Consider the following 25,408-nt stretch of genomic DNA (forward strand, 5'->3'; position numbering starts at 1 on the left):
GAAATAACAATGACATGACAGAGAACAGCAGGAAAAAGGACTAAACACATCCAGGCAAAAATTAATATTGTCATACTGTATACATCACATGTACTTCTCTCAGTCTGGTATGATAGAAAGCGGTTTGATTAAAGTAACAGTGCAAACCAATGGCTGATAAGCCATACCAACTAGGGATGCCAGCACTTACTGAACATTCCTGTTTTCTACAAATGGTGCCGGAAAAAATCATAAACCCGGAGAAATAAATTATTCCTCCGTTACATAAGGCAATTGCCCATCACACTGTGTTCGCATTGATATACATCTAATGCGCTCCTGAGTCTAATAGCCGCTCACCACCTTAGCCAAATCACAGGAAAAACGGCTACAGCTAGCGCAAATATCATAGGGCAAAAGACAAACACTCAAGATCAAGAGAAAGACCGGCCAGGAAAAACCTCTAAGTCATTCCCTATTACATTCCCCGTATGGCCCAAGCACAAATTGTAATGAAGACTGAAAATAAATGGATGAAATATCATGTTTAATACATATTACCTGGATGTGTTCGCCACAGTACCAGCCTCGTGGCACGCTGAAACTCTGTTACCTGATTTAACACATGTATAGTATTGCCAGTCAATACATACCAATCAGTATATCAAATGTGATTACATAATCTGTGTCATGTCCAGTCTGTGAAGCCTCACTGGAGGACATCTTGGAATCACAGGTAGCAGTCAAGTGGAACACTAGAGAAAAGAAAAAATAAATTTGTTTTAGAACACACACAATGCAGGCCCCCCAAAAAGGACTCATATATTTACATTACAGGCAGTAGTCCAACCACACAGCAGGCAGGCACCACACAACAGGAACTGCAGCACAGCACCAGGACGGACTGAAGAACAGCACCAGGACAGCAGCACTGGGACCAGGACAGCAGCTCCAGGAGCAGGACAGCAGCACCAAATCTACAAGGAATGGAAAAAAAATCAGTACAGATTACAGACTGCAAAGACAGAAAGACATTTTCAAAGCTTCTATACTTATATAGACGGCAGCAGCGGGACCAAGACAGCAGCATTGGGACCAAAACAGCAGCACTGGGACCAAGACAGCAGCACTGGGACCAAGACAGCAGCACTGGGAACAAAACAGCAGCACCGGGAACAAGACAGGAGCACCGGGACCAAGACAGCAGCACCGGGACCAAGACAGCAGCACTGGGAACAAGACAGCAGCACCGGGACCAAGACAGCAGCACCGGGACCAAGACAGCAGCACCAGGACCAAAACAGCAGCACTGGGAACAAGACAGCAGCACCGGGACCAAGACAGAAGCACCGGGATGTCAGAAACAAACAGTCTATAAGCAACAGAAAAAAACATAAGTACAGTGTACAGAATGCAGTGAGAGACAGACATTTTCAAAGCTTCTATACTTACATCCAGAGTCTTCTGCCTTCTTCCAATGTCCTGTGCCCGCATCAATAGTCTTGAGAGTAATGGACTTCCTGTCACCAGACCCCTTTTATACAGCTGGCAATTTTCAGGTGGTTACATAATTTCCAAGACAAAGTTAGTCAGAAGTATGCATGTGTATCGAACGCAGGCATATGCATGACCTTGCATTTCAATGCTTTCCCATAGACAGTAATGTGGGAATGATGCTCAATATTTGACACCACAGAAAATGCAACATGTTGCGTTCGCTGCACACCTCAAAACGATGCATGCATACGCATCAGCAAGAGAACACATGTCCCTGCATACACCATGTTAAAGATATGAACGTATGACGCATGCGGATCGATGCGGCTCATACGCTGTGCACACAGACGCAAATGTGAACCCGGCCTAACAGCGAGATCTGCCACACTTTTAAGTAAAACAGAGCTGCCGCATTATGTACACTGTGGTCACTAATCAGTAACAGTTATAATGATGTTACTGATAGTGTGAAGATGTGCGGCTCTCCTGGTTCAAGGGTGCTCAGGTACAGTTCCAGTGCAAATATAATGCTATTGATAGGTCATTGCTGTGTACATAATGCGACAGAGCTATTCTAGTTAAAAGCACAACCTCTTGTGATAAAATCATAATAGCTCGCACATTCCCAATAGGTCTAGACTTAGAGCAATGTGGAATCCTGCTCTGGATGCCGGGATCCCACAATTTAAAAGTTTGGACTTGTCTTTTGCTAGAAAGTTGGATCCCTTAGGCTGGCACTTTTTCTAGTTAATGCTTTTTAGAGAAATTATCTGCATGTCACATGAGTTAAAAGGTAACCACAGACTGATGATAGGTACTTATTATATTTCTGCTCATTCTGGGCATTAGGAATATAGCAGACAACCTACTTAGTGACTGACAGCTACAAAGTGAGTGACAGCTACCTTGAATCTATGTATACATTGAACCACTAACTCACTCCATCCACCGGACTCCTAAGCTCAGAATGTGCTAATGTGCAGAGATTTTAAATAAAGGGAATCTGTCACAAGTTTTTGTTATGTAAACTGAGAACAGCATGAGGTAGGGGTTAAAAAACTGAACTCACTGATATGTTACAAGTCTGGCTGTGTGCTGTTGTTTACTTACAGTGAATGTTTTATCACTATGTTATTAACATCACTACGACTAGCTGGCTATGTGTTTGCAAGTTTGACTCCACCCTCTTCTGTGATAAGCAGCTCACTGTCTATAGTTATGCATTAAGAAAGCCTGGTGTGGGTGGGATTAGCTTTTTAGCTCTGCTGCTTTGCTAAATCTAACAGCTCTGGTTGTGTCAGAACTGCTGCACCCTGTAAACTAAGTGATGCATCTTTTGAGTCAGGGTCTCTTTGCCTACGCCATGCTGCTTTCAGATGAGATAGCAAACACCTACTAACAGATTCCCTTTAATTAGTTACAAGATGTGCAGAACCTATATATCAATGTGCTCATCAGTAGATTTAACAGCATTTTCATGATGACAGGTTCCCTTCAACTACTACAAATATATTTTGATATATTTTAAGTCTAAAAAAGTGAAAATTAAATTAAATAAACTAGAACAAATATACCGATATTTGTCAGGATACCACAGAAAAGCAAGATCTCTAAACTGTTACGGAGAAGATCAAAGGACATAATCCCTGAAAATATCACTCTATGCAGTGGCATGTGCATTCATCTTTAATAATAATCTTTATATACATTTACATACATTATCATTGCTGTCCCCGATGGGGCTCACAATCTAAACTCCCTATCAGTATGTCTTTGGAATGTGGGAGGAAACCGGAGAACCCGGAGGAAACCCACGCAAACACGGGAAGAACATACAAGCTCCTTGCAGATGTTGTCCTTGGTGGGATTTGAACCCAGGACTCCAGCGCTGCAGTGCTAACCACTGAGCCACCGTGCTGCCCTGTGCTTGCCTGCTTTGGACAATAATTTTATGTATGATAGGTTGAAGGGAATGGTATGGGAACGGTTGGTGCTTGGCTAAATAGATGAGCTTGAGTTGTTTCTCATGTATTGCATGGTTCCAAACAGCACATCTGACCATCTGTCCAGTATTGTGACCGTGTAAATTCTTCCCTGTCCAGCCAGTTGTTGAATTCTCAAATCTAAGCCAACTTTTTCCCAACATTTTTAACAGCAAAGTTGGTTTCACACACTACATTTTAGTATAAAAACTGTGTGTTTTTGCTATATTTTTAATAGTGTTTTTTGCTGTGTTTTCTTTGAGCAAAAGCTCATTGTTGGTCATAAACCAATACAAAGTACTAAATGTACTACAAACATTTTAGGGGGTTTCTTTTGGAAACGTTGTTTCACATTTTTGATGCAACAAATTTTGAAAGCCAAAATAAATTATAAAGATTATTAAGAAACAAATGTTTATAGCTCAATATACTCATATGAACTCAGTTCCAACATTTATTGTGGGCTGTAAAATGACGATAATTGTAATTGCAATGATCTGCTCAAGTACCACGAGTCTGAAAAAATCAGGGATGTATCTATATTTGCACAGAAAAAAATGCCCTATTTTTTCAGATTGTCCTGGAATATCTGGACAATTAGCAAACATGCTTTATTCTATCTCTATATTGTAAAATTAAACAAGTACAGTAGTGGAGTAAAAGCTAATATATAAAGGCTGATAACATGGGTAAATGATTATGACTAATAGAAATGATAAAGAACTGTAATAAATACAATTCTATACATCTTTTCATTTACGTCTCCATTTGAATTTCAAAATATAACATAATGAATTATACAGTTTTACCAGATTTTCTTCAAGGACACCACCCAGAAAGAAAAAGATAATGAACAGGAGTCTGTACAAAGTGAGCCACAAGAGATGACAGATCTGTAAGTATGAATGACCCAGATGCAGTCAAAAAGTCTCCTCTATAAGGCTCCATCGCAGACTGATTTCTGTCTTCTGGGCCTTTGATGTTTTCATAGAAAACACTTTACATTTGCAGGAAACAAAGCAGTCAAGTTCATGAAGTTCATTTTCTATAGAATTAAATCTTCAAATAATGGCATTATAGGTTCAAGACTAAGTGGAAAAACCTGCTTTACAAGAATATGGCAATGGGAAAGGACAAAAAAAAAGTCATGCATCAAAAATACCATTTAGTGGTTTTACTATTGTATATGAGGATATGAGCAATTTTCTGTGGAAACAAGTTGCCATGTGCCATTGAGATAATAATAGGTAGGGTGATTTAAGTGCAAATTTACTACATAAGTCAATAAAATATTGTGGGAAAAATCCTAGTTAATCCAAGGCATTTCTTGTGGGGACCACAAATGTGACGTTTAAAAAAAAAAAAAAATCCACCGTTGACATGTAGATAGCATATGAGTGAAGACATTAATTAGGGGGTTGTCCAAGATTGGAAAACACATGTGTTTTATATATACGACGGGTCCTTCAGAAATTTCAGGCTGATAAACCTGACCGCTGTCCAGTGGGGAAATTGTTTGTTCCTGACAGATGGACTAGTAAAGTGATTTCGGAGGTTCATTGTTCTGTGTTAGCTGGTCATCCTGGGATTTTTGGTACCAGAGATTTGGTTGGTAGGTCCTTTTGGTGGCCTTCTTTGTCACGGGTTGTGCGTTCTTTTGTGCAGTCCTGTGGGACTTGTGCGCGGGCCAAGCCTTGCTGTTCCCGCGCTAGTGGGTTGCTTTTGCCTTTGCCGGTCCCTGAGAGGCCTTGGACGCATATTTCTATAGATTTTATTTCGGATCTTCTGGGTTCCCAGAGGATGTCAGTTATCTGGGTGGTTTGTGACCGGTTTTCTAAGATGGTTCATTTGGTACCTTTGCCTAAGTTGCCTTCCTCTTCTGATTTGGTTCCGTTGTTTTTTCAGTATGTGGTTCGTTTGCATGGCATTCCGGAGAACATTGTGTCCGATAGAGGTTCCCAGTTTGTTTCTAGGTTTTGGCGGGCCTTTTGTGCTAGGCTGGGCATTGATTTGTCTTTTTCTTCCGCATTTCGTCCTCAGACAAATGGCCAAATCGAGCGAACTAATCAGACTTTGGAAACTTATTTGAGATGCTTTGTGCCTGCTGATCGGGATGATTGGGTGGCTTTCTTGCCATTGGCCGAGTTTGCCCTTAATAATCGGGCTAGTTCTGCTACCTTGGTTTCACCCTTCTTTTGTAACTCTGGTTTTCATCCTCGTTTTTCTTCAGGGCAGGTTGAGCCTTCTGATTGTCCTGGGGTGGACTCTGTGGTTGACAGGTTGCAGCAAATGTGGGCTCATGTTGTTGACAATTTGGTGTTGTCTCAGGAGGGGGCTCAGCGTTTTGCTAACCGTCGTCGGTGTGTTGGTTCCCGGCTTCGGGTTGGGGATTTGGTCTGGTTGTCTTCCCGTCATGTCCCTATGAAGGTTTCTTCCCCTAAGTTTAAGCCTCGGTTTATTGGCCCTTATAGGATTTCTGAGATTATCAATCCAGTGTCTTTTCGTTTGGCCCTTCCAGCCTCTTTTTCCATCCATAATGTTTTTCATAGATCTTTGTTGCGGAAATATGTGGTGCCCGTTGTTCCCTCTGTTGATCCTCCTGCCCCGGTGTTGATTGATGGGGAGTTGGAGTATGTGGTTGAGAAGATTTTGGATTCTCATTTTTCGAAGCGGAGGCTTCAGTATCTTGTCAAATGGAAGGGTTATGGCCAGGAGGATAATTCTTGGGTTGTTGCCTCCGAAGTTCATGCTGATGATTTGGTTCGTGCCTTTCATTTGGCTCATCCGGATCGGCCTGGGGGCTCTGGTGAGGGTTCGGTGACCCCTCCTCAAGGGGGGGTACTGTTGTGAATTCTGCTCTTGGGCTCCCTCCGGTGGTTGTAAGTGGTAGCGCTGCGGTCTCTGAATCGCAGCATTTATCAGGTGTGTTCACTTCTTGCAATTTTGACTGGGCTATTTAGTCTTGCTTCACCCTTTAGTCAGTGCCAGTTGTCCATTGTTCCTGGAGGATTCACATCCCTGCCTGGTCTCTTCTGCTTTGCAGTTCATTTCAACAAAAGATAAGTTCTGACCTTGATTTTGCTGTCCACATGCTGTGGTCTTAATGTTCAGTTCTTTCCTATGTTTTGTCTTGTCCAGCTAGGTCTGTATAAGGATTTTTTTTAGCCAAGCTGGTATCTCTGGAGATGCAGATATACCCTCCATATCTTTAGTTAGCTGTGGAGATTTTGTATTTTCTGTGGTGGATATTTTCTAGTGTTTTAATACTGACCGCATAGTACTCTGTCCTATCCTTTCTATTTAGCTAGAAGTGGCCTCCTTTGCTAAATTCTCATTTCAGTCTGTGTATGTTTTTTCCCTCTCCTCTCACAGTCAATATTTGTGGGGGGCTGCCTGTCCTTTGGGGATTTTCTCTGAGGCAAGATAGTTTTCCCTTTTCTATCTCTAGGGGTAATTAGTCCTCCGGCTGTGTCGAGATGTCTAGGGAGCGCTAGGTACATTCCGCGGCTACTTCTAGTTGCGGTGTTAGGTTCAGGGTCTGCGGTCAGTACAGGTACCACCTTCTCCAGAGTACATCTCATGCCCAAGAGCAGAATTCACAACAGCAGCCTGTGCAGGGCAGAACTCCTTCTGGTATCCACTCCTTTTGCTATGACTTCTTTCTCACCCTCTCTACAATACAATTCTCTGTTCGTGTCTTCTTAGGAACTGCCGCACGTGGGGCAGGCGGAGCTCCGTGACCTTCTGTCTAGGCCTCTGACAAGATCCCACTACTGTCAGGGACCAACTACCTGAGCCGAAGCTCAGCCAGCAACTCCTAACTTCCTCCCCAGGCAACCAGTTTTACCTAAGTGTGAAGAGTGCCCTAATAAATAGGAGCATAGCTCCCCCTGGTGGACTTGAGTATGAAATGTGTTGTATGTTTGTGGTACCTGGTAAAGAGATCTCCTTTATTGCCTCCAAACGTAACATCACTCCCCCCTAGAGGAGAATGATATTACTGCAACGACCAGGACCCTGGGGCGCTGCACATGCACAAGCATTTTGGTAGAGTAAGGGTTGAGGAAAGGACGGATTCTGGAAATATTTTTGAACTGGAGGTGACAGGAGGTGGCGAGAGCTTGGATGCGCGGTTTGAAGGACAGGGCAGAGTCGAGGGTTACTCCGAGGCAGCGGATTTCCAGGACAGGGGAAAGTGTGATATCATTTATTTTAATAGATAGATCAGGTAGGGAAGATATGCGAGATGGAGGAAAGATAATTAGTTCAGATTTGTCCACATTGAGCTTAAGGAAGCGAGAGGAGAAGAAGGAGGATATGGCTGATAAACACTCTGGAATTCTGGAGAGCAGAGAGGTGACATCTGGGCCAGAGAGGTAGATCTGAGTGTCATCAGCATATAGATGGTACTGGAAGCCATAAGACCTTATGAGTTGTCCCAGGCTGAGTGTATAGATTGAGAAGAGTAAGGCCCAAGGACAGAGCCTTGAGGGAGACCAACAGAGAGGGGGCGAGATGGTGAGGTAGTGTGGGAGTAAGAAACACTAAATGTGCGGTTGGTAAGGTATGAGGATATCCAAGATAGGGCGAGGTCTTTGATCCCAAAGGAAGAGAGGATCTGTAGTAGGAGGTCAACTGTGTCGAAGGCAGAGGACAGGTCTAGAAGGAGTAGTATAGAGAAAGAATTGTCTGATTGCTTTGGCTGTAAGTCGCTAGTAATTTTGGTCAGGGCAGTCTCAGTGGAATGGTGGGGACGGAAGATATATATATATATATATATATATATATATATATATATATATATATATATATATATATATATATATACACACACTGCACCATATCTGCCCATAGCATGTATCTGGTGGTATTGTAGCTCTTTATCATTTAAGTTAATTAGGTTGAACTGGATACAGTCTATAGACAGACATGATGATGTTTCTCAAAAAGCACAAGCTTTTTTCTTATTCCTTGCCACCCTCTTGAAATGGAAACTGCCACGTCTGATAATAATATTACCTTGCAGATATATGGATAATCTGCAGGCCAAAAGCATTATGAAGGTGTCCAGTTACTGTAGTGAAAGTATGGCATCCTGGAGAAGTGAACTTTATGTCTCCTTGGAAGTGCCAGCTTTCAGTCATGCAGGCACGCCATTATGCTACAGTCATTGCTTACTTTACTCTGAGCGGCAGCTGTTAGGGTATGTGCACACGTCAGGATTTCTTGCAGAAATTTCCTGAAGAAAACCGGAAATTTTCTGCAAGAAATCCGCATTTTTTTTTTTGCGTTTATTTCCCGTTTTTTTCAGCATTTTGCAAGCGTAATTAGCTTGCTTTAGAATGCTAAAGTTTTTCAAGCGATCTGTAGCATCGCTTGGAAAACTGACTGACAGGTTGGTCACACTTGTCAAACATAGTGTTTGACAAGTGTGACCAACTTTTTACTATAGATGCTGCTTATGCAGCATCTATAGTAAAAGATAGAATGTTTGAAAATAATAAAAAAAACAAAAAAATGGTTATACTCACCCTCTGCAGACAGCCGATATCCTCAGCGATGTCCATTCCTATAGATGGTGTGGTTCAGGACCTTCGATGACGTCGCGGTCACGTGAGCGGTCACATGACCGGTCTCGTGACCAATCACAAGACAGCGACGTCATCGCAGGTCCTGAACCACACCATCTTTAGGAACCGAAGCGGCAGCATGCACCGCTGAGAGGCGGGAAGACTCCTGGGCCATCGAAGGTGAGTATATCACTATTTTTTATTTTAATTGGTTTTTTTTGACCAATTATATGGTGCCCAGTCCGTGGAGGAGAGTCTCCTCTCCTCCACCCTGGGTACCAACCGCATATAATCTGGTTACTTCCCGCATGGTGCACAGCCCCGTGCGGGAAGTAAGCAGATCAATGCACTCCTAGGTGTGCGGAATCCCCGCAATTCCGCATTTCTAATGAACATGTTGCTTATTTTTCCGCGAAAAAAAATGCAACATTTGCACAAAAAATGCGGAATACACTCTAAATAATAGGAGGCATATGTTAGCGTTTTTTTCGCGTTTTTATCACTTTTTTATAGCGAAAAAACGCGAAAAAAACGCGAAAAATACTGAACGTGTGCACATGGCCTAAGCACAGCCTGGGTATTTCAGTGACAGCCAGCTTGTATTGTGTTTTTATGATACCTGAAGAAGGATAAACACTGTATCCTAAATGCATTGTATCTTCTCCTATCAGTTAATTTAAAAAAAAAAAAAATCAAAGTATCATCTTTGGATGTGAGTCCTGGGAAGCGCTGTCTTTCATGGGCTGGATGTGTTCGTTTTGAACAACACACTTGTAGGACATGTGCCCTGCTGGCTTTGTCTGTGCACCTCAGTAATTTCCAAAAAAAAAAGTGCTGGAATGTAATTTTAACAGCCACACTGGACACTAGCTAGCTACACTATCTGAATGATATACAAGCGCCTAGCTAACTAGCTAAAATCTGGGACACAGCAGGAGTTTTCACATGTAGCTAGTGAAATTTTTTTATTCAGAATGCTATACTTGTGCATGGAGCGCAATAGAAGCAGTGCACAACACACTTGTAGGACATGTGCCCTGCAGGTTTTGTCTGTGAACCTCAGTAATGGCAAAAAAAATGCTAGAAGGTAGCTAGCTACGCTATCTGACTGATATACAGTCGCCTAGCTAACTAGCTAAAATCTTGCTGCAAACAGTGCCAACATCAGGAGCAGCCTCTCTGCACTGGTACAGTGTCAAAATGGCACTAAAACAAGATGTCCGCTATTTAAATGGAGAGGGACATGTGATTTCAGCAGCCAATGACACAAGCTGTTGTGTCAGGACATTGTGGGTGTTTCCTGATTGGTTAGCCGCAATGTGCACATATAAAGTTAGGAAAAACAAAAAAATGACTGTTTACAAGAACACTGCGCCTCTGAGCTTTGCAAATCCCCTCCCTTCATTAAACACGTGCCAAACGCTCATGATACCCCACCATCCCATAGAATGTAAGTCCGCAAGGACAGGGTCCTCTCCCCTCTGTACCAGTCCGTCACTGTAAACCTGTTTACTGTAAACAATATCTATAACCCTGTATGTAACCCCTTTCTCATGTACAGCACCATGGAATTAATGGTGCTATATAAATAAATAATAATAATAATAATTATCATTGTTAAAGTGCTGAAAATACTTTTGTGGCAATGCAAATATTTTCCCGCACTTTTTTACCAAATGCTACCGATTTTTTTAGATTTTATAAAATTTTGCTCATGTTTCCGATCATGAATACGAATGTGCCATATTTGTGCCGAATTTAAGTTTGGCAATCGTTTTCCGAACAAATTCGCTCATCACTAATCATTAGTACAGCGCTTGTGTAGCTTACTGTACATGCATTTTATCACTAAAAATATGGCATGGGATTTTGCGTAATTTTTATAACCAGCAGAGAGAAAGTGGATAGCTGGGGCAGATGTTAAAAGCCATGGATATTGGCCCTCCAGGCTAAAAACATCATCTCTCAGCTGCCCCAGAATGAACATGCAATAATTCTGGCACTTTGCCTCTTCCCACTTGCCCCGGTGAGGTGGAAAGTGGGGTGATAGTTGAGGGGGTTGATGTGACCTTTCTATTGTCAGGTTAAATCAAGACCATAGGTTTGTAATGGAGAGGCATCTATAAGACACCCCATTTCTAACCCCATAGTCATATTGTATAAAAACACACACTTCCAGAATAAAGTCATTTAACTGAAATAATGACACAGACCCCTTGAATAAATCTTAAATAAACCATACTCACATCATTGCCCATTCCAGTGAAGCCATTGTTCACTGTAAGAGAATTAAAATAATAAACAACCATATTCCTCAACTGTCTGCTAAGAAAATAATAATACATTTGTCCCACAATGGGTCTAGCTTTGCTACATCTAGATGGCAGGCTGCATTATTGCTTGATGCAACTATACAGCCTAATATCTGCTACCGCTGTTCAGTGTCTCACAGTGAACTCCTATGATCTGTCTGAGGTCACCGTGAGCGTGAGAAAGTTCACATGCATGCAGTGCCATCAGAAAGGTCTTAAGAGTTCACAGCCAATGAATTCACTTCACCTAACTGACAACAGTGCAAGCACCGTTAGAAATTTTGCCACTGTGCTCACGCTGACATCAGTTTAGTGAACTGAGTTCTTTGGCGGTGAACTTCTAGTACCTTTCTGACAGCACTACGAGTGTGAGAACTTTCCCGTGCTCGCGGTGACGTCAGGTCATAGAAGTTCACTGCGAGACTCTGGGCAGTTATCCCCTTTGTGCCTTGTTGGTCAGTTCAAAAGTTGATAAAAAAGACAGTCACATTATGTTAATTTGCTTAAATTATTGGAGAGGGGTTAAGGATACATTTATAAATTTGCTGATAATTTACATGCAAAGCAATTTGATTCCTAAGAGACAAGGTCAATGCTCTGTATCAGATCACATGCCTCACTTCTTCATTATATGAAAAGAAATTGCCAAACCTTTTTAATATGGATATGTAACAAAAAACTGATTTAAATAATAAGTTATTTTCTGCCGATAGCTTTCTTTTAAATGCTTGTGATTGGGTCGAAGTATAGCACCATGTATATTTAGATAAAAATTGCCATGAATAGATACAAATGAATATGTTTTTACTTATTGGTAGCTAGAATCTTCAAAGTGAATGCTCTTTGTAGCCCAACAATATTTTTACACACACCCTGCTGTTCCAGTAGCTGAAACTGGTATCTGAGACGTCATTAAAGAAATAAAGCCAAAATAGCTGAGTAAGCTATTTTTCATCCATAAGCATCATGTTTTAAAGATTGCTTTGATTTTATGGTTTCACAAGTGTGTGAAAAAATAAAAACATATTCATGAAACCAACTATTATAGCGTATACTTCCCACCCTCTTGTACCACAGCAGCTTCAAAGCAAAGACTACTTTAAAGCAATTGTAATTAATTGTAGGCTTTGAAGAAGAGTTTTGAAGGGTGCGGCAGCACTAGCATAAATGTCAGGGATTGTTGTACTTTGCTAGACAATAGGTCTGTATTTATTGTCTCCCAAGAAAAGCAATGGAAGTTACAGGTTATTGGATAATATATTGTCAAATTTAATGATATGTGTATTATATTATGATATTGGTATTTTTTTTAATTCACATTTAATTTACTGTATTTAGTATTAATGCTTGCCTATAAAACAGCAACATTTTCTACAGAACATTACAGACATTGTCATTACTGCTGCCTTTATAGCCTACACTCTAAATTCCCCACACAAACAAGAGGAGAACCTGTTCTTGGTGGGATTTGACCCAAGACACCATTAGATTTGCATAAACTATAAAGGTTACATGGCGCCTTCGAGTGCCCTAACCACTCTATTGTACAGATAAAGGGACCCATAATAATAATCTTTATTTTTATATAGCGCTAACATATTCCGCAGCGCTTTACAGTTTGTACACATTATCATCGCTGTCCCCGATGGGGCTCACAATCTAAATCCCCTATCAGTATGTCTTTGGAATGTGGGAGGAAACCGGAGAACCCGGAGGAAACCCACGCAAACACGGGGAGAACATACAAACTCCTTGCAGATGTTGTCCTTGGTGGGATTTGAACCCAGGACTCCAGCGCTGCACTGAGCCATCGTGCTGCCCATCAATAATTACATCTCAGAAAACATAAGGCTTAGGTCTCATTCACTTGTCAGCTATTTTTCTAGTATGCAAAAAATAGTCAAATTTTAGTCAATGTTTTGAATTTGATTTTTATCTGACGATGTGACACAGAGTGGCTTGCTGTAGTTTTGATAAAATCACTGTTTTACCAGCAGGAGATTATCACTAGAGGACTAATAACCTTGCTGCCACATTCATGAGCTCAGTACAACCCCCACCACCACCACTGATTGGCCAATTTCTCACTATGTACACAGAAAGCTGCCAATCAGTGATGTCGGTGGGGTTATTCAGAGATCCACATTCTGAGAACTGGGACATCTGCCGTAGATAAAACAGGGATTTTAACAAAACTACAGCAAGAAGCCTAGCAAGAGATATAACACTGGAATTATGGTCTCTACCTCTATATTATGCTGTTCTTAGATGGAGTACCAAAACTCTAGTGACAGATTCCCTTTAAGAGTCCATGCGCACAAGTGGTTTTGAATAATAGAATTTGACAAAATAAAAATGTTTCTGATAATTTTGCATCTCTGTAACTCCAATTGTGTATTGAGGAAGGGGAAAGTTGTTTTATGTTGGATTCAGAAATAATTTGGCCTAATTGTGGTGAATTCGGGAGATATTCTTCAATAAAAGCATTCATTCTCCATAATATGGTACCTAAACGATGAAGCATATGACAGTTTGGCTTCATGGCTTGTGTGCTACCGCACAAGCTCTTTTCTGTGCATGAGACCTCACATTGGTGGCCAATTTAAGATTTCAGAAGAGCATGATAATAAATAAGGTGTTAAGCTGAAGCATTAATTATTATTTTAAATAAAGGATCAACTGATTTTTACAGAAATATTCAAGCATAATTTGAAATTAGGTTTAATTTTGCGCCTATAACATTTAGCCTTTGGTGTCTATAACTAACACAACCAACTCATAGCCCTGACACATTGCCAGGATCATAAAGAAAACTCCATACTACAATTAGTTTTTAAATGTAATTCAACTAGTAAATATAAGCAAAACAAAAGTATAAATTATATAGAATTAATTATATTTAATATCTGTGCTTGCGTTGTGTGCTAAAACTATTTTATACACCATCACATTTAGTGATCAGCAGAACACATTCAAGAGCACCAATACCTTTAAAAGTTCAAGAGCAAGAGTCATTTCAATAGAAGAAGACCCAATACAAGAGTGCCTACTTAAACACTCCAAACTACTTCAAGAAGGTATTACAGAGGAAATGCCAACTGGAGACTTCTTCAGTACTACAGAAGCAGGAGACTCTGGTCATAGTCATCTTACCGAATCCCAATCACCTGCCCTTGATGGTTACGCAAAAAAAGAACAAAGTAGTATTTCATTTGAAATAAACAAAACATCCCACCGAGATGTGAAAAAGATAGACTTAGTTTCAAAGATGAAAAGTATCCAACAAGACTTTGATGTTGAAAACAAGAACACTTCTGAAATCTCGAACTTTCATGAGAAGGTAGAACATAAGTCAAAAATACCAAACCACTTTCAAGAATTCCATTCAGACCCAGACCATGTCTATAAAATTATGTTTGTTGGAAACACCCATGTTGGAAAAACATCTTTTCTATGTCAAGTTCATGAAGGGTCCTACAGCAAGAAAACATCTGCTACAATAGGTAAGAAGGAAATTTTGTTTTCATGTTTATGCATCTCACAATATGCCATAGTGTAGATAAAATTCCCATAAAATATGCCATAATGCAAGTAGGGCAAAATAAAGGTCCTCATTACATGAAAGTTGTTAAAACCTGCTAATCTCTGTGGCTGAACATTTGATCTGTATAGTTCCAAGTCCCCATGACCAATGATTTGCAGGGAGAAAATGATTCAGCCATTGAAATTGTAACTTCTGATCCTTTTGTTTTCAGGGGAGCAACAGCAAACTCCTCTCTCCCCATTAATACACTTGAAAATTCATCCAACAGTATAGAGCCAACTTAAGTAGAGGGACCTTCTGGGGGTTTTGTTTGCTAGGTTTCTGTTATGTTGGCCATGGTATGACTTTTTCATGAAGGAACCTCTAATAGGTTGCTCACCAAGACATTTGAACAGCTTTTTTGGGCCACTAATGAGGAACAATTTCTGAAAATAGGAGAAAAAACCTTTCTACTTTTTTATTGGTTCACAGCAGGATAATCATTTATCGTTTTCCCTGCAGTCCTAACTGGCCACTCTTTTGTAAGGCATGAGTATCATAATAATATGGTGAGCAAGAAATGTGTACCCACTAGGTCACCAATATGCGTGGTCTGGTATAATGGTGAACTATGTAGAGGAATATAAGGGATAGTGCATTCTTCACCCCTACAAGAGGGTATGGAATTTCCTACAGTGAATACTCAGGCTGATGCACAAATGGGTTGAAGTCACCAGAAGACAAAAGGAACCATAGTCAGACTCTACACAGGTCAATGCAGCCAGAGTTTGGTTACACGAAGCAGACAGGCAGAGCTCAGAATGGTCAGCAGGCAAGATTAAGTTTACAAGCCTTATTGATACTGAAGAGATACCTTAGCGGAATTTGGAACTTAAAGGGCCACAAAAATGGGACAAGAGTGATTGGTATATACTGACCTTTAAAAGAACAGGAGTAATTTTATATTTGCGATTCAGGGACCAATGTAGCAGCAGAACAATGGCCAAAAAAAGATGGAGGTCACCCAAAGAGGTGAGCCAGTGTAACGTTACACACTGTTTGAAAAGTAGGTTCTTTTTAAAGAGGATGTTTGTATATTCAGGTTCTATACATACTGTACATGCAATTATATATATACACCTGTGTTGCCTAAAATTGCTACTTATAAACTTCAAATGAATAGCCACCCTTAAACAACATTCCATATTTTAAAAGGGAATCTGTCTGGCTGTCCCAATCTTACAATTGTGTTCATGGGCATGTAGGTCTTTGAAACCTAAGGCATTTCTACCTTCACTTATTCAATCGGTTGCTATTACTGAAAGAAAACACTTCTGCCTCCCACAAAAAGCCACTATTTCCCACCTAGAGCTACCTTCTTCTGCTTAACTGATTGCTCACTGGTTGCATTGCAGAGTTGATCAAAGCAGGTAGAGACTCACAAAGGGCTCTAGCATGCCCAGCCCTCTTCAGCCTAATTTGCATATGTAAAACCATCATTTTTGAGAAATGGAGTAATTGGCTAATGTTTCAAAGACCTACTATTTCATATAAATGGTTATATTTGTTGGTGTGTGTGGTGTCAGGGGGTCATAATAGTAATATGAGATCACCTGTGAAACAAGTGGCATGATCATGCTCACCATCATAAGGGTTGCTGGACCCATGTTTCTGGTTGACACTTTGGGCCAGCTGCCATTATGATCATTGGTTGAGGATGACTGCCTGCAGTATTTCAGATTGCCTAATATATTCAAAGTCATACATGTCCCAATCAAGTTTTTGGTGGAGATAGAGGTGTTGGAGCCCACTGACAGATTCCTTTTCATCTACATAAGTCCAAAATTATGTGCTGATTATTTTTTTACAGAGTTTTAAAAAAAAGAAAAAGAAAAAAATGGGTATAGGTGAAAGACTCAATGTAATAAAATCATGGTTGTTAAAGAGAACCTGCCACCATGAAAATGCAGACCGATCTGCAGGCCCCATGTTATAGAGCAGGAGAAGTTGAGCACTCGGTGGTCCTATCAGTGACTGACAGCTGTCTCTGCATGCACACTTATACAAAGATTGCTGTCAGTAACTGATGGGACCTTCCGCTGGACTGAAAATCCCAGAACAAAGGTTTATGTGATTACAACACAGGTAAGGCCGGGGTCACACTTGCGAGTGCAATGCGAGAATCTCGCGCGAGTCTCTCGCCTCAATACCCGCACTGCCGCCGGCACTCGGGACCGGAGCGTTCGGCTGCATAGAAATACATGTATTGAGGCGAGAGGCTTGCGCGAGATTCTCGCATTGCACTCGCAAGTGTGACCCCGGCCTTATACTGAATATTTTCTCATAGAGCTGTATATCTGTGTACTCAGCTCTCCCTGCTCTATAACATGATGTCTGCAGATTAGTCTGCATTTTCATGGTGACAGATTCTCTTTAAACCATTTAAAATTCATGATATTAAAAAGCTAAAAATACATAAGCTACACAACGGATGAAACCACAAAAAAAGCCCAGAAGAAAAAAGAGGGAACAAAAGTTATCTGTATAAGGAAGATATTATATAGACCTATAAATAATGAGATAGTTAACTTGATGCCTGCATTCTCTATAGTGCTGCTGTATATAGAACATACGATCAAAGGTTCAAGACCTCTAAAAGGACTAAACAAAAATTTAAAAAATAAATAAAAAAAAACTAAAAATTAGAATAACCCCTCTTTCTCCATTATAAAATTAAATAAAAAATAAGCATAACTATCAAAATTTGTTATATTAGAATTACTTATTATATATATCGTACTGTAAATGCTGTAAAAAAAATAAAAACACCAGAATCATAGTTCTTTGTTCACCACACACTTGTATAAAAAAAGCAATCAAAATGTCATATTTAACCCCTAATATTGTCAATAAAAAAATCAGCTTTCACTGTAATGGACAACCCATAACACCATGGATGGAAAATATTAGTCATGAGTCGCCGCAAATGGCGAGGCACATTTATTTATTTTTTTAATCATTTAAACTAAAAAAGAAAACTGTACATACTTGATATCACCACAGTTACTACAGTGACCAAGATAATCATGTTGCCAGCTCATTTTTACCACGCAATGAACACTATGAAAACAAAACCAAAAAAATGGCAAAATTGTATTTTTTAAAACATTTTTCTGTACTTGAAATTTTTATTTACCATTTTCCAGTACATTGCATGATTACAATAAATGGAGTATTTCAAAATTACAACTCGTTCTGCAAGAAAGCAAGCTCTCATATGCATATGTGGACGGAAAAATAAAAAAAGTTACTCTTGGAAAAAGGGGAAGAAAAAAATGAAATTGCAAACACGAAAATCCTTTTAAAATGTATTACCAAGATGAAAATCTGTTGTTCATGTAAATGTTTCTACATTCATCTGCTCACAACAGATGTCTATGTCCAGTTAAGGATCCAGGGAAAGTTTAGAGAACACTGTGTACTTCATAAAAAAGAAAAACCCGGCTTCCTCATTGATCTAAAGGAAATGACACCATTGTTCTTTTAGTGGTTTTACTACATGTAGAAAAGCCTAGGAAGCTGTGATGCAGATGTGTGAGGTAATGCTAGCACTCACAAGTGTAACGGAGGGATGAAAAATAGACCTATAATTTTACATCAGTCAGATATCACATAGCCTAATGATGACTATACAGAGCTAATTCTGCAGTAGAGAAAATACAATGTATGTAAGTAAAGTGTATAAAGTGTTTAATACTTCCTATGACTTATTTATACTGCAGGAATAGATTATCGAATTAAAAGCCTAATTGTGGACAACAAGCAATATGCACTACAGCTGTGGGACACTGCTGGACAGGAGAGGTAAGGAGCATTTTCAGAGGATTATTCCATACATTTGTTTATGCTGTAAGACTATTTTCACATATGTTTTATTGGATTTTTTCTGCAGCCAAAACTTGCTCTCTTGGCAGTAAAACCGCCATATTAAATATTCACATTTTGCAGTGTTGTCATTGCATTGTACAGGTCCTTCTCAAAAAATTAGCATATAGTGTTAAATTTCATTATTTACCATAATGTAATGATTACAATTAAACTTTCATATATTATAGATTCATTATCCACCAACTGAAATTTGTCAGGTCTTTTATTGTTTTAATACTGATGATTTTGGCATACAACTCCTGATAACCCAAAAAACCTGTCTCAATAAATTAGCATATCAAGAAAAGGTTCTCTAAATGACCTATTACCCTAATCTTCTGAATCAACTAATTAACTCTAAACACATGCAAAAGATACCCGAGGCTTTTAAAAACTCCCTGCCTGGTTCATTACTCAAAACCCCCATCATGGGTAAGACTAGCGACCTGACAGATGTCAAGAAGGCCATCATTGACACCCTCAAGCAAGAGGGTAAGACCCAGAAAGAAATTTCTCAACAAATAGGCTGTTCCCAGAGTGCTGTATCAAGGCACCTCAATGGTAAGTCTGTTGGAAGGAAACAATGTGGCAGAAAACGCTGTACAACAAGAAGAGGTGACCGGACCCTGAGGAAGATTGTGGAGAAGGATCGATTCCAGACCTTGGGGAACCTGAGGAAGCAGTGGACTGAGTCTGGAGTGGAAACATCCAGAGCCACCGTGCACAGGCGTGTGCAGGAAATGGGCTACAGGTGCCGCATTCCCCAGGTAAAGCCACTTTTGAACCATAAACAGCGGCAGAAGCGCCTGACCTGGGCTACAGAGAAGCAGCACTGGACTGTTGCTAAGTGGTCCCAAGTACTTTTTTCTGATGAAAGCAAATTTTGCATGTCATTCGGAAATCAAGGTGCCAGAGTCTGGAGGAAGATTGGGGAGAAGGAAATGCCAAAATGCCTGAAGTCCAGTGTCAAGTACCCACAGTCAGTGATGGTGTGGGGTGCCATGTCAGCTGCTGGTGTTGGTCCACTGTGTTTCATCAAGGGCAGGGTCAATGCAGCTAGCTATCAGGAGATTTTGGAGCACTTCATGCTTCCATCGGCTGAAATGCTTTATGGAGATGAAGATTTCATTTTTCAGCACGACCTGGCACCTGCTCACAGTGCCAAAACCACTGGTAAATGGTTTACTGACCATGGTATTACTGTGCTCAATTGGCCTGCCAACTCTCCTGACCTGAACCCCATAGAGAATCTGTGGGATATTGTGAAGAGAAAGTTGAGAGACGCAAGACCCAACACTCTGGATGAGCTTAAGGCCGCTATTGAAGCATCCTGGGCCTCCATAACATCTCAGCAGTGTCACAGGCTGATTGCCTCCATGCCACGCCGCATTGAAGCAGTCATTTCTGCCAAAGGATTCCCGACCAAGTATTGAATGCATAACTGAACATTATTATTTGATGGTTTTTTTGTTTGGTATTAAAAAACACTTTTATTTGATTGGTCGGGTGAAATATGCTAATTTATTGAGACAGGTTTTTTGGGTTATCAGGAGTTGTATGCCAAAATCATCAGTATTAAAACAATAAAAGACCTGACAAATTTCAGTTGGTGGATAATGAATCTATAATATATGAAAGTTTAATTGTAATCATTACATTATGGTAAATAATGAAATTTAACACTATATGCTAATTTTTTGAAAAGGACCTGTATATTTTTTCTGAAAAGGAGAAATGGTCAAAATAAAAAAAAACAAACAGTGCTTTCAGACCTCAAATAATGCTAAGAAAACAAGTTCATAATCATTTAGAAACAACAATACTAATGTTTTAACTCAGGAACAGAAATCAATATTATGTGGAATAACCATGATTTTTAATCACAGCTTTCATGCATCTTGGCATGCTTTCTACCAGTCTTTCACACTGCTCCTGGCGCAAAAATGTAAGCAGTTCTTCTTTGTTTGATGGCTTGTGACTCTACATCATCCTCTTGATTACATTCCAGAGGTTTTCAATGGGGTTCAGGTCCAGAGATTGGGCTGCCCATGACAGGGTTTTGATGTGGTGGTCTCTTAATTTTTGCCAGAGCTGTATATTTTTATTTACCTATTTAATTTCTTTTTTTAATTACACCCTTTAGGAAAGTTGAACATATACAATAGTATTGCAATGTATTCTGAAATAGACAATCTCTATGAAGTCCAGCTACGTGCTCATCTGCATAACTTGATTTCATATGGCAGACATGGGTGCCTTCAGAAGGCCCCTGGCTGCCATGCAAACTGATCAAGTAAGGTGGAATGACAGCAGCCATCTTGAAGACTTTTAAATGTGATATTTGACACCGGCATTTAAAAGGTTAAATTGATGCTAACAAAGCTAGCTCCAATTTGCCTCAGTTACTGTCAGGTGCCGGCTGTGTAACAGAACTGGCACCCATGCTGCATAGAGAAGATCCAGCTCCCGAGATGGCTCCGTTCAGTTTTAGCGCATTTCTATTGTACATTTACATCAAGATGAATTTTGATTGCTATGGGTTATAAGGGCATTTTTAACAAGTGAAGAACCAGCTCTCTCAGTTCTATATCAATGCGAACTATGTTGAGGTTGGCAAAAAGAAAATTCAACAATATTGGAAATTCGAATTGAAAAATCCCAAACAAAAAAAAGTTACATTTGTCAAAGTAAAATAATATGTAATTTAAAATCAACAAGTGAAAAAAAAAAGACTGCAAACATGGTTGGAAAAATGGATATGATAAAAATAAAGAGGCGATATTGCTTTTTATCACAAGGTAAGCCATGATGCTGGGCTGGACCTATTACACAATGGATGGAAATAATCTAGAATTAGTCAAGAATTCTGACATTTTGTTTAAATCAGAATTGGAGACTTTACGCGAGGCATCAAAGTTCAGTGCCAATAAACCATCAGGCTTCCCTGCTTTAATAGAAAGAACAATGTTGGGTGCTGTCATTCTTGCTATCTACAGTGGATGACATTGCCAACAGCACTAGAGGTGGAGGCACCAATGGCAATGTGACCAGAGCATCACTCTACAGAATACAACCCACCGGTCACTGATGGGATATTGTCTGGTGATGGCGCTCTTACCTTGTAAAAATAGCTGTTTAGTGAAAACCTGAGCGAGACCTCCCTAGTCAGTGAAAACACAACTTCTTTCCTCAAATATATCACTAATACAACAAATAAAAAGCATGTAAATCTGTTTTGGAGCTATTCATTTTAACATTCAACTAGGTTAAACACATTTTTTTAATTTTTAATTTTCTTCATTTCAAGCCTATTCCTTATTTTCTTCTAATCATACTTTTTCTACCCCATTCCTAGTATCTCAGTAATAGTTATGCTTGTGCTATACTTTGTTATTGTTTTGTTTTTAGGATTTTACTTTATTTTGTCTGTTTATTGTTCCATTTATGTTTATAATATGTTTTATTGTTCCCACATTTATTATTTATATATGATGTTTGGAGACCTTGGATGGCAGCACACTCTACATGTCCATATTACAGGCCCATAGACACCTTATGTGCCACTATACACTTGCGTTTACCTCTGTGAGGCCGGGGTCACACTAACGTATAATACGGATGCGTGTTATGCGAGAAAACATTGCATAGCACTCGGATCAGTGTTAATCTATGGGGCAGCTCCCATCACCGTTCTTTTTCTCGGGCGTATTCAGCATGTGAATGAAACAGCAGCATGCTACGATTTTATGCATACAGTATATATTGTCCGAGTCTCGCCAATGCAAGTCTATGGGTGCGAGAAAAAAATCGGACACCACAAGGACCATCAGTGTGACTTGTGAGAAATACGCACACATTTTCCTAATTTCAGCCCATTGAACCATTAAATTCAATGGTGAAAAGCAGTGAGAAATGTAAAGCCATACGCATGTCATACGGATACATAGGTGCGAGAAAATCGCAGCATCGCATTGTAAACGCATCACACACGGATGACCATACGGAGATCACTCATGCGACTCTCGGCAGGGAGACTCAGACCGATTTTCCATATGTTTAGTCTGACTCCTGCCCGAAGCATATTCTCTGCTATTATGAATGATTCTCCTCAAAGTTCTTTAAGAACAGAATCAGCTCGAAGTGCTCCATAACCACCATGTTGTGTTGATTTAAGATATTACTATTGCTCTATGTGTATATGGATTTTTGTTATTTATGCTGCTGATGTGTTTTTACGTTACCTATGTTCATGTTCCTATATGTCTGTACCTATTGTTTCACTCTTTTACAAATGTTCAAACCAGATACACTTTTTGTGAAATGTGCTATTTCCTATAGCGAATATTTTAAAGGGAAACTATCAGTATGATCAATTCTCCTATAAAGTCTACATGTGCATGCAGATCATAGGAAGCTGAATAAAATGATGCCTTGATATCTGAGATCCGATGTCTTATTCCAGGAAAATCCACGTTTTTTTCTTATATGTAAATGAGCTGTTAAGAACTCATGTAGGTCAGTGTCCGTCCCATAGCCTGGAACAGCTCATCTACTATATAATTGTCTAAGGGTCACTTCCGTCTTTCTGTCCTTCTGTCTGTCACGGATATTCATTGGTCGTGGCCTCTGTCTGTCATGGAATCCAAGTTGCTGATTGGTCGTGGCAAAACGCCCACGACCAATCAGCGACGCGCACAGTCCAGAAGAAAATGGCCGCTCCTTACTCCCCGCACTCACTGCCCGGCGCCCGCATACACCCCTCCGGTCACCTCTCACACAGGGTTAATGACGGCGGTAACGGACCGCGTTATGCCGTGGGTAACGCACTCCGTTACCACTGCTATTAACCCTGTGTGACCAAGTTTTTTTTACTATTGACGCAGCCTATGCAGCGTCAATAGTAAAAACATCTAATGTCAAAAATAATAAAGAAAAAAAAAAAAGATTATATACTCACCTACGCCGCCTTTCCCGCTCCTCGCGATGCAAGCGGAACGTTCCGATGGCAAGGATGGTCTGGCGGAAGGACCTGCCATGATGTCACGGTCATGTGACCGTGACATCATCACAAGTCGTGCGCGCCTGTGCGGATAGGACCTGCTGTGACGTCACGGTCATGTGACCGCTACACAGTCACGTGACCGCTACGTCATCACACCCTGGGACCGGAAGCTGCCGCCTGCACCCCACACAGGCGACAGAGCTGCAACGCGCCTGAGGAAGGTGAGTATATGTTTATTTTTTATTTTTTTAACCTGTGTCATATGTGGCTGGGCAATATACTACGTGGCTGGGCAATATACTACATGGCTCTGTGCTGTATAATTTGTCACTGGTCAATACACTTTTTCACTGGGCAATATACTACATAACTGGGCAATATACTACGTAACTGGGCAATATACTATGTGGCTATGTGCTGTATACTACGTCACTGGGCAATATACAATGTAACTGGGCAATATACTACGTAACTGGGCAATATACTACGTGGCTGGGCAATATACTACATGGGCTGTGCAATATACTACGTGGCTCTGTGCTGTATACTACGTCACTGGGCAATATACTACGTCACTGAGCAATATACTATGTGGCTCTGTGCTGTATACTACGTCACTGGGCAATATACAATGTAACTGGGCAATATACTACGTCACTGGGCAATATACAATGTAACTGGGCAATATACTACGTCACTGGGCAATATACTACGTGGCTGGGCAATATACTACGTGGACATGCATATTCTAGAATACCCGATGCGTTAGAATCGGGCCACCATCTAGTTTATATATAAGAAAGACATGAATTTCTCTGGAATAAGACTTTGGATCGCAGATTCCAAGATATCATTCTATTCAGCTTCTTACGACCTGCATATCCACACAAACGGCTTAGTAGGGGTGATCCCACTGGTAGATTCTCTTCAAGTTTATCTGATGGTGAGCCACCTAGTGATTGTATCTCACCATGTTCTTCATTTATATAGATTTCTTGCTTCTACGTGATTTTTATTATTTGTGAGATGAGTTTCATAATACCTTTTCCATGTATTTTTGCATTTTTATATTTTGTGATATTTTTAGGGTTATGTAAACCATAACTATACCCAATTGGTATACCTTCTTGACATTTTATTATTCTTTTTTATGATTTCCCAGCTTGCTATCTACAATTTTCCTGCATCTCTATATTTTAATTATATACAGTACATTTTCCTACAATGCTTGCGGTCAGTTTTTTTTTAATTGATGTATATTTTTGTTACTTTGACAATTGTAGTTTTTATGAGTTGGGATCTTCCTATTTAGACTTCCAATTACTCAGCATTGTTGACCTTTTATTGTTTCATCACAGTTTTAATGTATTATATATACATTATAATATATACCTATTGTATATGTCTGTGATCTCTCTATGGATTTGTTTTTACGTAAACCTGTATGACTCAACTCTGCAGCTTCTGCATCCAGTTTACCTTCAAGAGCTCTATTCTCTTTTCTTGCTAAACTCTGCCCCCTAGTGTTCAAATCTTAACATTGTGGCTCCTTGAAAGTCATGACTGTGGTTCTTACACACTGGTAAAAATGGTGTAACAATCACAACATTTTATTT

General features: G+C 40.0%; 1 protein-coding gene across 2 annotated transcripts in view; it reads left to right on the forward strand.

The window, feature by feature from the left end:
• Positions 1-25,408, forward strand: part of LOC143815558 (EF-hand calcium-binding domain-containing protein 4B-like) — a 127,571-nt gene that overhangs the window by 86,394 nt on the left and 15,769 nt on the right. Inside the window, exons 10-12 of one of the 2 annotated variants that reach the window (XM_077294874.1) lie at positions 4,262-4,353; positions 14,296-14,843; positions 18,646-18,727. In XM_077294874.1, coding sequence (XP_077150989.1) covers positions 4,262-4,353; positions 14,296-14,843; positions 18,646-18,727 — 722 coding nt within the window. The remainder of the gene's footprint in view (positions 1-4,261; positions 4,354-14,295; positions 14,844-18,645; positions 18,728-25,408) is intronic. The other variant, XM_077294875.1, reaches the window with a different exon arrangement.

This window comes from Ranitomeya variabilis, chromosome 3 (genome assembly GCF_051348905.1).
Source record: "Ranitomeya variabilis isolate aRanVar5 chromosome 3, aRanVar5.hap1, whole genome shotgun sequence".
In the NCBI taxonomy this organism is placed as follows: domain Eukaryota; kingdom Metazoa; phylum Chordata; class Amphibia; order Anura; family Dendrobatidae; genus Ranitomeya; species Ranitomeya variabilis.